General features: G+C 42.3%; 1 protein-coding gene and 1 pseudogene across 6 annotated transcripts in view; both read left to right on the plus strand.

Moving 5' to 3' along the window:
* Positions 1-6,729, plus strand: part of rptor (regulatory associated protein of MTOR, complex 1) — a 97,464-nt gene extending 90,735 nt beyond the window's left edge. For all 5 annotated transcript variants that reach the window (XM_088373080.1, XM_088373078.1, XM_088373077.1 and 2 more), the window contains 6 exons: positions 1,209-1,315; positions 1,846-1,973; positions 3,485-3,571; positions 3,654-3,770; positions 4,055-4,184; positions 5,139-6,729. In XM_088373080.1, coding sequence (XP_088229206.1) covers positions 1,209-1,315; positions 1,846-1,973; positions 3,485-3,571; positions 3,654-3,770; positions 4,055-4,184; positions 5,139-5,207 — 638 coding nt within the window. In that variant the 3' untranslated portion in view covers positions 5,208-6,729. The remainder of the gene's footprint in view (positions 1-1,208; positions 1,316-1,845; positions 1,974-3,484; positions 3,572-3,653; positions 3,771-4,054; positions 4,185-5,138) is intronic.
* Positions 6,730-7,286: 557 nt separating this feature from the next.
* Positions 7,287-14,158, plus strand: LOC148398794 (platelet endothelial cell adhesion molecule-like; annotated as a pseudogene). Its single transcript, XR_015857920.1, has 7 exons — positions 7,287-7,566; positions 7,656-7,691; positions 8,002-8,283; positions 8,364-8,627; positions 8,847-9,108; positions 11,463-11,741; positions 12,545-14,158. The product of XR_015857920.1 is annotated as a platelet endothelial cell adhesion molecule-like (transcript).
* The last annotated feature ends 1,302 nt before the right edge of the window (positions 14,159-15,460 follow it).

Here is a 15,460-nt window from a genome sequence, read left to right on the forward strand (position 1 = left end):
GAGAGAAACATTACTGAAACACAGGATGTTATTTGATTTGCTAAAGCACTTCCAGTTTTATTGCGCCAAGATTTCTGCTAACCTCAAAAACCTCTTGTTTTGTATTCAGCTTGTGCGCCATCATTCCTGTTAAAATATCTAAAACCTTGAGCGGCTCAGTCTTGCATAAGATCATGTGTGAGCCTTCTGCAATGCACAAAGCAGTGTGCCTGAATATTATTTGAATCTGACTTGTTGCAAAATGTCATGAGGCCAATGTTTTACATCTGTTTCTAATGGGCATGCCGCAAAGCAGGTGAGAACTGCCCCACCATCAGGCCTCAAACCTGCTCTAACAGATTGCTGGGCCACTGGGGAGCATGCATTTTGATTTGTTCAACAGATGCTGACTGAACACACAGCAGTCACACTAAATGGTGAAGATTAAGCTGTTAAGTAAACTTTTATTGGCGCAAGTTGTCACAAACAGGCTTAAAAGAGTGTTATAGAACTTATGGACTGTTGAGGGCGCCACTGGTGCAGCAGGAAAATGAACCTTTACTTTTGTTTCTGGAAGCAGTTTTATGTTTTGACTCCTCTGTATGGCACTCTTTGCTCAACATTGGACTTTAAATTACATTGACTTGCCATTTCTTAGCTCTTTTTATTTAAACCAATAGTGCCATCTAGAGGAGTCAGAAAATACAACTTGTTCATGAAGCACATTTGAAGCTTCGTTTTCCCAACATGAGCAGCAGGCCATGTGTGACTCGGATGGCGTTGCTGTTTGATTCCTGCTGGGATGCCTCATTTGGGAGCAGACTGCTTGACGGAGTACTATGTAGTTTTTACATCTCCCAGCGGTCAGTGACGGCACCGTTAAAATAAAAAACACATTATAAGACTCTCCATCCTTGAAAACCCTTTTTACTGATGTAATCCATTATTAACAATGTGTGTCTTGTTCTGTTTTGCCATTCATCTGACTGACTGCAGTGCAGTGACTGCTGCACTAATCTTTGATTAGCCTTTTTCCATATGTGTAGTCGTGCTTTCTCCTCAGAATTAAGCCACTTATTTCAAAACGGTCAATTAAATTTGTAGTTGGCATACTTTTGACAGTTTTTAAGTCACACTTGAGTGTGTTAAAAGCTGCCTTCTAAGTTCATTGCTGTTTTTGTGTTTTAAAAGTTTGTGTTTATGAATGACTGTGTCATTGGTCCCTCCAGGTGCAGGCATGGTTGTAGACTGGGAGCAAGAAACCGGTCTCCTTATGACGTCTGGAGATGTGCGAGTTATCCGAATCTGGGACACTGACAGAGAGATGAAGGTCCAGGTGTGTAGCATTCTCTTCCACAGGAATGGATTTCCACTGCATGATTGAAGTGACACCGTTTCAATTTGAGGGGAGGTTATCATTTAAATCAGTGGGTAGAAATGTTAGCCCAGACCACGTCAACATTAGTTAGAGGTCTATCCTTGACATGTTGCATTGTTACCCCGCTGCTTGTGGGGGACATAGATGACCCCTGCGTGAACAGCAAAAACAAAATTTGAAACCCAAAGGTTCATAAGAGCCAATAGATGCCACAAGATGGCAGCAAGTAATGACTTTTTTTCAAAATGAAACTCAACTAGTGGGCCTTACTTGACGCTAAGATTCCAAAGGATGAGGTAATACGTATATTGCTTTGGTATAAACACAAAACCGGACATTTGCAAATAATGGAGGATATGTTCCCAAACAAATCTGCAGGGGAATCACTGTTATGATGCATACTGAAGAGGTTCTTGTTGTGGCCATGAGCGCACTGTCAACATGGTGGATTTCTTCTCACGTTGTCATTTGTTGTGTTTGTGCACCAGGACATCCCGACAGGAGCGGACAGCTGTGTGACCAGCTTGTCTTGTGATTCTCAGCGTTCGCTCATTGTCGCTGGTCTGGGGGACGGGTCCGTTCGAGTTTTTGATAGGAGAATGGGACCAAACGAATGGTAAAGTCCACTCAGCATGAAACTTCTCACCTTATTGTGTAAAAGTAGTAAGTAAAGTTCAAATAGATTACGATCTCCCGTTGTATGATTCTGGTTTTAGAGTCTTCTGGGGAGGAGAAGCATTTCTTTAACAATGGCCTCACTCTGCGTTCTTCCTGTTAATTTATGGTTTAATTTCCTCGCTTTTTCCTTCTTTTTTATTGCCATGTCATTATTTAAATACATTTAGGAAAGCTCATAGCAATTTAATTGTGCATTTACTCTGACAGAGCACTACATTATTCATTGTTCCAATCTATGTTTATTATATATAGAGTGCTGTAGATCTCCCCTCGGGATTGTCACCTCTCTTAATGGACCCTGGTGACACTGAGCCCCCTTAGTTGGTTAAACATCATTTTCATTTCTACCCCAAAGGGGAGGAAGAAAGCAGTTCAAACATGAAGTGCTCCATAAATCTTTTAGCCAAGATAATTTATTTGATCCCCTCAAGCAAGGACAGTAAGTAGTTTTCTGACTTCTTGACAGACATGCAGGTCATGTCTGGAATCCTTTTGTGGACATGTTGACAGTATTTCATCGTTTATTAAGACAAATGTTGTTTTTCTATCAGCTGCTTCCCAAACAGCCTTTTATGCTTAAAAATGGAAAGGATAAACAAGCCGTCTCAGACCTTTAGGTTTCCTATTGTGATGCCACAGCGCCACCTGATGTTTGCACACCACCATTACATGTCATACCCTCTAAACGACCGACTATATGCTTGCTTGAAAACGCCCTCAACCCTCACGCACCATATAAACCAAACACATTGTTGCGCTGCTATTTATCGTTAGAGTGCATCTATGTAATCTATCTATCATCTATCTACTGCATCTTTAAATTACATCAAAGTCAAAGTCTGCTTTATTGTCAACATGTGAAGAAATTGACAAAAAAGCGGACTTTAACTTTGACTTTGATGTAATTTAAAGATACAGTACGGCGTTCCCCTGTCATGCGCATGGGAGAACAACCGAGCACTGCTGTGATTAGCACAGATCCCCAAGTTACTGACACGCGCCCCAAAAAAAGTTTCATCGTGCCTAAAGACCCACAGTATAACAGTAGATCACATTTTTGTCTAAGTAAAACTCTGACATACTTTAATATATGTCATTGGGGACAAGGTGCCATGAGGTGGCAGCAAAGCACTCATTTTGCCTAAATGAAATAATTTTACCATTGTTTTTTGTTAGATGAGTTGACTTTGGCTGTTGTGTCTCCTTTCTGCTTGCTTGGCCTTCCTTATCTGCGGCACTCATGGCACTCATACGAGTTGAATCCAGTTAAGACTGCAGTCACACATTGTCACATAGGCAAGGTGAAGTCGCCCCCAGCACTCGCTCGTGTGTTAGCGACTAAGATAGTATAAGAACCGGGGCCATTTTGGACAGGGCAGACGGCTGATCTGTCCTTGCTGCTCTTGACTGGTGCAGCAGTGAAATTAAGTGATTTATTTGCGTCCGCAGTCGCATCATGACCTACAGAGAGCACGGCGCCTGGGTGGTCAAAGCTCACCTGCAGAAAGAGTCGGATGGACATATAATCAGCGTTAGGTATGCTTCCTCTCTTCTTTGTACAAGACGGAACTTGTCCAGTTTCTTTCTCGTGCCGAACTTTTCTGGTCTTCTCTCCCAGTGTCAATGGAGACGTTCGATTCTTTGAGCCCCGCACTCCTGACTCTGTTAACGTGCTGCAGACAGTGAAGGGGTTAACAGCACTCGACATCCACCCGCAGGCTAACCTGTTCGCCTGGTGAGTTTGTGTGGTGTGCTGTGTGGGTATCTATCTATCTATCTATCTCGCTATCGAAAGACTGGGAAACACTGCTGAAGAGTAATACAAAACATATTGCCATGATACTTTAAAAATAATTCGTTATGATTCAGTAATAATTTATGTATGCTAAAACTTTTATCTGTGATACTGTAAATTACAAAATCTACTATATGTAAGTGAATATAAAAATACAGAATATCTACACGTGGCTGCAAATGACTATGCGCGTGTGTCCGTGTGTGTGTTTGTCTGCCCTGCAGTGGCTCAATGAACCAGTTCATCGCGGTGTATAATGCCAACGGTGATGTGATCAGCAACATCAAATATTATGACGGCTTCATGGGACAAAGAATCGGGGCAATCAGCTGTTTAGCCTTTCATCCTCACTGGGTAATGTGACACAAAATTCACCTCCATTACTAGCTGAAGTTTGTCTTGTCATGAACATATTTCGTCATGTCTTGCTCTTTAGAAATTTTTATTTTTTGTTCACAACGGTCCTGACATACGCATTAAACAAACTCACTGGGCAGCAAAAGAAGAAGTCGCAGGACACCACGCTCAGTTAGTACTGCCATACTTACTGTTTTTCATTGGCTTTATTCAGAATTATAGCTGAGAACCGTTTTTGTAAAACTGATGAACATCTGGGGATAAGCAAAGGCACTGTAAATCACATCAGGTGTGTGGTGACTTCTACATAACACAAGTTTGAATGTGATTGGTTCGTTCTGAACACATCCTCATCCCCAGGTAAAGGGGTGTGCACAATTATGCAACCGCATTATTTCAGCTGTTTATTTTTATTTCCCCTCTCAAAAAACATGTCTTGTATTCTTTTAAATGTCAACTGAGTTGTACAGGTTGTTGGTCACGTTAATGCTGAAATAAGTTTTTAAATGATCACCAAATCTGTAGATGTTCAATATCCTCTCACAAAAAATTGCTTTTTAGATCAAATTTAAGGAAGAAGATGAAATACACTCTAACTGTCATAGGTGGGCTTAATCTTGGGCTTAATCTGACATCCTGTAAACATTTGAACGCTCATGTCCACTTGTGTAGTTTTTCAGGACTACTTGCACATGTTGCTCTTCTCTCTGACAGAAGTGTTGTGGCAAAATTCACACCAATTTTTTATTTTTTTTTAAATCATTATTGGACCAATGAAGGTATTGCCTCATTTGAATTGTTCTTTTGAAGAGACCTGTTTATCATGCTGCACACCAAATCCTATTTCATGGGGTTTCTGATCCCTTGCAATGATGTAGTATAGCACGATGACGTTTTTTGCCATGTCGCACAATGGCAAGTGATTGTCTCCTTTGCTTTGTCTTCCTTCAGCCTCACTTGGCAGTGGGGAGCAATGATTACTACATGTCCATCTACTCAGCTGAGAAGAGGCTCAGATAACACACCAGCATCCTTCTCCAACAAACCCAAGCCCCTCCCACAGCCACTTTCACTACCAAAAATCCCACCCATTTTATGGATTCAGAGACCTTGACCACCAGGGTGTACATCATGTTGTACATATGCAACCCCCCCCCCACTTGAATGTTCCAGTGTTAGCTGCTGAGAAACATATTATTATAATTATCCTGGTCCTTGTTTTTTCTTGTTATAAAGCTAATGATTGTAGATTTGGCAATGCTGAGGAGTGTGTATATTTAAATAGATATGAAGAGAGGTCATATTTTAAAGAAGCGGTACCCGCTGATCACCGGGGCTTTTCCTGGCTTAGCAGCGAGCGTCACTACCTAAATAACTTTTGAAGCCCACCTTTAGTTGGAGGACTCCGTACATTTGGTGCAGGAAACATGGACTTTAGACCCCTGCACCGCTGGGCAGGATAGAGATGATGACCTCGTATTTTTGCCCCACTCATCCACAAGGCAAGCACATGTTACTGTTTGCATGTGTTTCACTGGGATCTACTCCTCAAAGCTTTGCACATAGTAAGTGATGCTCCAAAATGAAAGAACCCCACGTCCTGAGTTGTCCCACTCAGTGTGCCAATCATTTATTTTTTTCAGGAAATTGGATTTTTCTGTTTGCTTACTGTACATATTTCACGCTTAAAATAATCACGGCAAACCTCCGTTGCCTGAAGGATGACACAAAGCTCCTCCTCATGACCACAAAGAAATTGAGAGCGGTTTAAAAAGTCCTTGAGATGATCATTATGCTACTGTTGCACTCGTTGAAGTTCTACCTGGAGCGTTTCTTCCATGTGGTCACACACCCACACTTTGGACTGTTTTTTTTTTTTTTCCTTTTCTTTTTAACCAAGTGTTTTCTTGATGTTTAAGTTAAGTGTCATGTTCTGGTTGAATTCCCAAACCTCACTCAGGTACCTCAACCGCCTCAGATGACGAAAGAGCACCCACATTTGGTATCCGAAGGATGACCAACAATGTGCCTCATCATGGGGGCTTGAACTTTGCTTTTGTTTTTAGTTGATCATTTTTCTCTTTGTTTCGCAATGCTGTTTTAATTCCGCTTGTATTTTGTGTGCCTTGGTCTGGCTGAGCTGGGTGGAAAGGAAATGTGAAAGCCTTAGTTTCAAACACTGTCACACACAGTTGGTTGTCCCTCCTCCTTTCAATTTCATCTTCAATCTTTCTCACTAGACACGCCAAGCTTCGCTTTAAGACTGAGAAGGAATGGTCGTGTGGAATGGAGGTGAACATAGAATCCGTCAATGAGCTCCTTTCACAAACACACACACAGTCAGCCACCATAGTTTTGGCATTGGGGCTTTGCTTGCAAAGTCCTTGCATCAAGTTTTAAGATTTTAGCCAGAAACCAAGAGACTTAGGTAGTGTGAAAGGAACAGTGAAAACAATCAGGTTTGTCTCTGTGACGCCTGCCTGTTGCTATTGTTGTCTGGTTTATGAAATGGGAGGTGAAATAAACCAAATATATTATTGGATGTTGCCCTCTTGTTGACTGCACAAAATGATAATCTGCGGCCCTCAGGCATGGCTGGCCCTGACGTGTGACACTTTTGGCTGGCTGTAGACTGGTTTTGCACAAAAACACTTGGTGAGGACAATGAAATGATGTAAAAAAATACTTCGTATAAATGAACCACTTTTTACAGACACAGTAGTTAACAGAACAGTGTATGGGACAATTTACATTAATCCAGCACTTTATTCTTGCATCATGGGACACAGGGTCATATTCATCCAATGAGAGCGAAATAAAATAGTGCAAAATAAAAAACGCTTTTCATTGTATGTTTGGCCACTTGCAGGACACCAGAGGTTCATTATTGTGGTACATTGTCTTGATCACTGAGGAATTCTGATGACATCACTGAGGGCACCTAAGAATGAATGCCTGCCAATAATAATCACTTCCACATTTTTCATAAAGTTAGTTTTATCTTAACCCCAAAAAATATTGATAACATGGTTTGGAAATGAAAACATGCATTAAATCAATCTCAATCTGTCAAATTCAAGTTACTACCAAAAGCAGATCCAGTCACTTATACAATAGACTTTGTAAAGTTGGAGACATCCTGAGGAAACCACACTGGCTTCCTGTCAAATAAAGACAAGCCACTGGCTGCTAGGAATGATAACCGCTGCCAGCTAAGGTAGAGTGCCATTTTCATGCCACCCTGCCCACCAAGTACACGCCAGCACCCATCGAGGCCATTCAGGGCCAGGACTGACGGCCACAGCAGGATCATTGAAGAGCTCCTCAGACGCCATGGGCCACTTTCTGCTCCTGTTAAGCTGCACGCTCGTATCTGACTGTAAGCTTGTCTTATCGCTTTGGAGTTCTTCTTGGAGAAGAAAATTCATTGACGATGTCTAATCAGGTGCTTTTTATTCTTGTTCCAAGATCTCCATCCATGGAGAGGGACCAACGCACAGTCCAGTAAGTACTGTACATTACAGTGGGAGATGTCTTTTAAATATTTCAATGTCTTTTCATGTCTTTTTTCTGTCCTATAACTTGATGATCTTTGTAATTTTTGTGAGCCTAACTATGAGTGGGGGCAAATGTATTTATTCATTTGTTTGTTTGTTTATTTAATTGGTCAGTTATAATTTTGTGCCGAGCAACAAGTGGCTGTTAACGTGATGTCACCATGAACAAGATTCCAAGAAATGTTACTGATCAAGAAAATCGTGACATAAATGAAATAATATCGATTGTATATTGTATACGTTAGCTCACTCAATAGGTTTGTCTGCACCTCTGCTTCATTTGAACAACACTGTCGTGAGTGAGGGGGAGGAGGTGACAGCCAGATGCACAGCGCCGGGAGAACCAGGTTCTATCATTTTCTACTTCTATGATGATGCCAAGGAGATCCTCGAGGATAGGGTCAACTCCAACTTGTCCGAAGTCGAGCTTCACTTCAACTCGGTTGGCATCCACAAGGTGTACTGTGCCTACACCGTCCTGGTGACACCAAATTCCTTCAGGTCGGACAAAAGCAACGCTGTCACCATTTCAGTCAGAGGTACGGGAAATAATGTAGTGTAATTCAATCACGTTGATAAACAAAGAATTTGTTCACACTGGTTGGTCTTATTTCCACAGAACTTCCCATTGCGTCAGTTTTGGAGATTTTCCCTTACAGCAATATCTATGAAGGCGACACAATTGACATCACGTGCACCATCAGAAACCTCATGCACGGAAATGTTCACCTCTACCTGAGCCGTGGGACCCAGCTTCTCAGCAGTGGCGACACCAATGTCAACCACAGCATGATCGCCTTGGCCAAGGACTCTGAGGAGTTCGAGTGCAGACTGGAGATGGGAAATATTGTGAAGGTTGATACAAAAAAGATTTTGGTGACTGGTAAGTATCTTGTTCTGCATGGTTGTACATTCTACATTTTAGGATTCACAGTATGATGTCAATGCAAAGTAACCGCAGAGATCAGGTGGTTAGAATAGACGTGGGCAATGTACGGCCCCAGGGGCCACACTGATCGGCCCTCACTGTGACCTTGAAGTCAAAATATAATGCAAGGTGTGGACAGATGTTAATGCCTACATTTTTTGACCGCATCCACAGAGCTGTTTTCAGTGCCTACACTCTCAATGTCACCAAGCGAAGTCTTTCAAAGGGACCTCATGACGCTGAGCTGTAGAAGTGACAGCTTCGCTCCACAGGGACGAGTTGACTTATAGTTTGGATTCGCCAGAGATTCACGTGATTCCAAAGAGCACCGGCGTCTTTCTTAGCAAAGCTCTGCTTCACGAATTCAACTATACTTGCATTGCTCAAGCCGAGGGCATCAGGAAATATAGCAAACCCTTGACCGTCATTCCTAAAGGTGAGCATGCAAGCTTCAATCATATATTACACAGCACGCCACAGAATTAAATACAAAATGTATGTTATATTTTAGTATACGTATATTATATTTAGTTAATTGATCCCCATAAAATATGAAAACATAGTAGCCCCTTCGTTGTTATTATATTTTGAAGCCTAGCTTCTACAATTTCAGAAAAACCAAAATCCACAATTTTAAAGAATGCTGTTATTTGTCTAGTAGCAGTTAGATCAAATATACTAGTGGTGTCCAAACCACAGCCCAGAACCATTTCCAGCCCACTATCTATTTGGACCATTGTAAGGGAGTAGAAGAGAAAAACAAATTTCTTCTCACCTCTCACGTCCTTGTTCTTCACAAATCCAAAATCATTAAGGAAAACGCAAAACACGCCAGGGAATTGTGATTGTTTGAGTCACTGTCTGCTCTGTAATGGTGCTTAGTTCTGATTGCTCTGGATTTGATATGGAATGTGGAGATGTGATTTTGCCACCGATCGGAAAAGGGAAGAAAAAACCCCACTGGGATACAGAGCCGATGACAATTCAAAAATCCTGAAAATCTCGACTTTTTTTTTTTCAAACTTTTCAACTTTTCTATTTCAGAGTGAACTTTGGCTTCTATGATTTATCGCTACCCTAAACAAACTCGCACACCGATGGCGTCTTTTTGTTGCCGGTGACTTAAATCAACTGTGTTTACAGTCTGCTTGCTAAATTCGTCCAATATGTGAACTGTGCCAGTCAAAATATAATGTAAAGTGTGGAAAAGCATTAGGTCATGTTTGTTCCAACCTTAAACATGCATATAAAGCCACAGCATCCCTCCTCCTCGCTGGCTCTGACCACGTACATACTTGTCCCTCACACCCACATATTCCTCGCTTCGGTGGAAAACTAAGCCACAAACAAAGATAATAATGACCTGGCCCGAAGAAGATTGAAGAGCACTGCAACGACAATCCCAGGAAGATGTGGAAGGGCATACAAGACCTCACAAACTACAAAGTTGGTATTGTGTATCTGCATGACCAGGACCCTGGACAGCTCATCCCTCCTGCCCCTCCCGTCCTGTCAGCAACACTAACAATGATTGCACTACACCTGTTCCCAGTTTGTTAGCCACTCAATTTAAACCCCGCACTCCAAGCCCTCTCTGTCTCTCTGTCTATCCCGTCCGTGACAGTTGGCAATCCTGCGGCTGCAGACGTTGAGGTCTCACGGGCAGAATAGCTAAACCATCACTTTGCTTGCTACAAAACTGTGATTCAACGACAAACAGTCCACTGCCACCAGCCCCCAGCAACCACACCCTGACACTTCAGGACCCTGAGGTGAGTCCGATGCTAAAAAATGTGAACCCCAGAAAACCTGAAGGCCCCAACGGGATACCAGGCAAGAATAGTACTCAGAAGATATGCCAACCAGCGGACATGGGTTCTCACCAAAATATTCAACTACTCACTATTACAGGCCACAGTCCCTCCCTGTCTAAAACATCAACAATCATCCCAGTTCCCAAAAGTTCATCCAATAACAACCTGAAATACTACAAGCCCATCGCTCTCACACCCATTTTCACGAAATGCTTTAAACTGGTTTCGCAGTACATCACAGCAAATCTGCCTTCCACCCCGACCCCCACCAGTTTGCGTACAGAGCAAACAAATCCACCGAGGACGCCATCGTCATAGACCTTCACCCAGCGCTGAGCCACCTGGATCTTCAGGGGAACGATGTGAGGATGCTATTCATTGACAACAGCTCAGCATTCAACACCATAATCCCAAGCATTCTCATCAACAAACTGCTCCTCCTCGGCCTGCCCACTTCCATCTGCAAAGGGATAAAAGACTTCTTAACAGACCGCCCGGAAACTGTCAAATGTGGGCCACCCCACTGCCTGACCATAACACTCAGCACTGGCCCCCCACAACGACATGTACTCAGTCTTTTACGGTACTCCTTGTACACCCACAACACACCATTCCATCCCTCCAACTCCATCATCAAATTCGCCGACAATACCGTCGTAGTTGTGCTCTGGATGCGACGAGTCGGCCTACAGGGGTAAGGTCGAGACACTGTCAGTAAGGAGATGAGCGCATTTTGTCACTTTCGGTATATACCTCTTTTACAATGACTTCAAAATATTCTATTCTATTCCACGTAAGTCGACACATCTCTAAGATAACATGAAAATATTTTACTGTGTATATTTCTATTAGTAGAGTCCACTTTGGCATCTCTGATTGTAATTCTTATTGTTGATTGGATGATGACATATGATATGACAAGACAAGACATGACATACATAAGTGCAGTCAATTTACCATTTGTTGCCCACTTTAGTACCTGTGTCAACACCAAGGATCTCAGTGGTTGGCAGAGCAGTGTTGGGACATCCAATTAAGGTCCTGTGTCAGTCAGACATCGGCAGCCTGCCCATAAACTACACTTTGTATAAAGACGACACGATTCTGAGCACGGCCAGTGTCAAAATGCCTTTTGAACAGGCTCTGTTTACCGTCACCATCCACCAGCCTGATGAAATCAGCAAGTTCATATGTGAGGCCATGAACAGTCCGAAGGAATCGCCACTCAGCAAAAGACTGGAGGCTACTGTTGTTGGTAAATATCTGACACATCAAGTTTGTATATTCTATATTTACTATACGGTGAACACTTTTAAATTCACATGCGTAGATTTTGGGGGGGACCCTGCCACCATTTTTCTTTGACTAGTTGCCTGCTTTTTGTTTTTGCTCAGGCCCAAGCCATGTCGAATTGAATTTATTTTATTATTTTACGTCATAAGAATTTATTTTTTTGCCACCATTTGGTGGCAACTTGATGACAAGCACGATATATTCAGTGGAAAATCTTTTATTCAGGCCATAGCTTTGTCTAATACTAACCAAAAGTGTTTTGTCGTCATCTTGTGCCATCTATAGTGGGTATCAATTATGCTACATTTACAGCCCCATTTCAGGACACGATGGACAAAATAAGATGTCTTGAGAGAACATGGGGTAACGGGATAATCAAACACGATCAGTCTTGACTGGCAAGAATTTTGAATCCTGACAAAAAGATGGCACGGTAGTCAGAGTACAGATTAGAAACCTAGTTGGCCATAGTAAAATGAAGTGAAAGCAACTAAACCTGACAGATTGTAAAATTTTGGTGGTGATTTATAGTGGGACGACTTGCATGTGTTCCCCTAAACCCTCCGTATATCCTTCTCCAAACGGCCTGCGACAAATAGATGGATACACCATGACAAAACTTAAAAGCAGCGGAAAATAATGACCAAAATCCCATAGCGCACTACGTTTCGAGCAAAGAGGGTTGCTCCCCATGAATATTGGCTGTTTGTGGTATGGTGAGGTAACTATTTGCATAACAGCCCTCCTCTGGCTTTTCCTCCACAGTACCTCTGTCTCATCCGACCCTCACGGTCATCCCCGTCTTGCCGGAAATTGCAGAGGGAGATCATCTCTTCCTGATCTGTGGTGTGAAAGGCACCCCGCCCATCACCTTTAAGTGGTATCGAGACGGCAGCAACAACCCGATCTTTACCACCACCTCAGACAAGAACAATACAGACTATCAGATTCCAGCTCTGGCCAAAGGTGACAGTGGCACCTACTATTGTGAGGCCATCAATCACGCCAACAATGTGGTCCGCAGCGCACCAGTCACCATAAAAGGTAGATTTTGGTGGGGACCCAGCCTTCATTTTTGCCTCTTGTTTTTTTTTTTTTTTTTGCTCAGGCCAAAGCTATGTTTGTCGCATATGAATTTCCTTGCCACCATTGGTGACATCTTGATGCCAAGCACGATATGTTAAAGGGAACAGCTTATTTTAATCAGGCCATTTTTGTCACCATCTTGTGCCATCTATAGGTAATTACAAGCCTTTTTTGTGAGTGTCAGTTACGCTGCGTTTACATTTACAGCCCCATTTCAGGACACAATTGACAAATCAAGATAGGTCATGAGACCACGTGTGGGGTGGCGGGATAAGCAAACGCAATCAGTCTTGATTGCTGCGGATGCCCCGCGAAAATTTTAAATCATCACCCAAAAATATGACAGGGTAGTCACAGTGTAGCTGAGAAAGCTAGCCATCATAAAACAGAGGGAACTCAACTAACCCTGACACTCCTCATGAACAAAAGAACAACGTGTGGTGGTGGCAACATCATGCAGGTCAATGTTAGTAACAAACTCTCGGGCTTCAGCTTAGAGCTAGAACTAATGTCAGGAAAAGCCTAATGGAATATCTGGGCATATACAAAGGCATTTGAAATGATGTCAGATACATTTATGTGCTGACTCCTACAAAACACAAGTTTGAATCTCCAGGTACATAAAGAGATGATGGGCAAAATTCATACCAGGTGTTTTATTCAAGAATTGACAATGAAGGTTTTGCGTCGTTTGAATTGGTGGTTTGAAGAGACCTCTTCATCATGCTGAACACCAAATCCTAAACCCTTGCAATGATGTTTAGCACGATGATGGTTTTTGCCATGTCGCACAGTGGCAAGTGATTGTCTCCTTTGCTTTGTCTTCCTTCAACCTCACCTGGCAGTGGGGAGCAATGATTACTATATGTCCATCTACTCAGTTGAGAAGAGGCTCAGATACCACACCAGCATCCGTCTCCAACAAACCCAAGCCCCTCCCACAGCCACTTTCACTACCAAAAATCCCACTCACTTTATGAATTCAGAGTGTATACATCATGTTGTACATCTACCCCCCCATCCACCCACTCATTTCAGTGTTGGCTGCCGATATATCATCCATCCATCCATCCATCCATCCATCCATCCATCCATCCATCCATCCATCCATCCATCCTTCCATCCATTTTCTGTACATTTTTATTTTTATTATACGTATTCTTATTACTCGTATTACTTGTATGTACATTGTGAACTATGTCTTGTCACCGTGGGATAGTGGGAACGTTATTTCGATCTCTTTGTGTGTCTTAGCATGTGAAGAAATTGACAATAAAGCAGACTTTGACTTTTTTTGACTTTTTTTTTATTCTTGGTAGTAGTAGGAGTAGTAGTAGTACGTAGTAGGAGGAGGAGTACTAATAGTCGTAGTACTAATAGTAGTAGTGGTGATATTATTATTATTAGTAGTAGTAGTAGTAGTATTAGGAGTACTTTTATATGTGGCCAGGTCGATAGAAGCACTTGACCAAGCACAAAATATTTTTTATGTGAGCTTTATTCCCAACTGAAGAAAGGAATTTGTACACTATTAATAAAATAAAAACCAAGAAATGTAAATACTTTGTGTACGCGTGTGCGTGCGCGTGTGCGTGTGTGATATTAACCATGTGGTGTGAGGGGCGGATGCGTTTGTACTGAACACTTTTTCATTGTGTTGTTTGCGCACAAGACGCCCATGGAAAGCCAGTTGTGAGCTCTCCCTTCTAAACAGCATCCACTAAACAGTGTGTTTTAATTACACAGTCGAAACAAATATGTTTTCCTTATATTAAAAAATTCAATACCACTTACGCTGCCCTGCTGTTCACACCCTCAGCACAGCAGCGGTTAAATCTCAACCGCCTCAGATGACAGAAGAGCACCTACGTTTGGTATCCAAAGGATGACCAGCAATGTGCCTCTTCATGGGGGCTTGAGCTTTGCTTTTAGTTGATCATTTTTCTCTTTGTTTCACAATGCTGTTTTAACTCCGCTTGTATTTTGTGTGCCTTGGTCTGGCTGAGCTAGGTGGGAAATGTGAAAGCCTTCGTTTCATACACTGTTACATACAAACACACACGTTGTCCCTCCTCCTTCCAATTCCATCTTCGACTCTTCCCACTAGACACGCCAAGCTTTCCTTTAAACCTGAGAAGGAATGGTCGTGTTGAATGGAGGTGAACATAGAATCCGTCAATGAGCTCTTTTCACAAACACACACACGTACACAGTCAGCCGCTATAGTTTTGGCATGGGGGTTTTGCTCGCAAAGTTCTTGCATCAAGTTTTAAGGTTTTAGTCCAGAAACCAAGAGACTTAAGTAATGTAAAAGGAACAGTGAAAACAGTCAGGTTTGTCTCTTTGACTTCTGCCTGTTGTTGTTCTTGTCTGGTTTATGAAACAGGAGGTGAAATAAACCAAATACATTTTTTTACAGACACTGTATTCAACAGAGCAGTGTACGGGACATGTACATTAATCCAACACTTTGTCCTTGCATGGGTCACAGGGTCATATTCAACCAATGGGAGGAAAATAAAATTGTGTAAAATAAACCACGTTTTTCATTGTCCTGGTATGTTTGGCCACTTGCAGGACCTCAGAGATTCATTA

The sequence above is a fragment of the Syngnathus floridae genome, chromosome 4 (genome assembly GCF_059516105.1).
Source record: "Syngnathus floridae isolate MCC-2025c chromosome 4, RoL_Sflo_1.0, whole genome shotgun sequence".
Taxonomy (NCBI): domain Eukaryota; kingdom Metazoa; phylum Chordata; class Actinopteri; order Syngnathiformes; family Syngnathidae; genus Syngnathus; species Syngnathus floridae.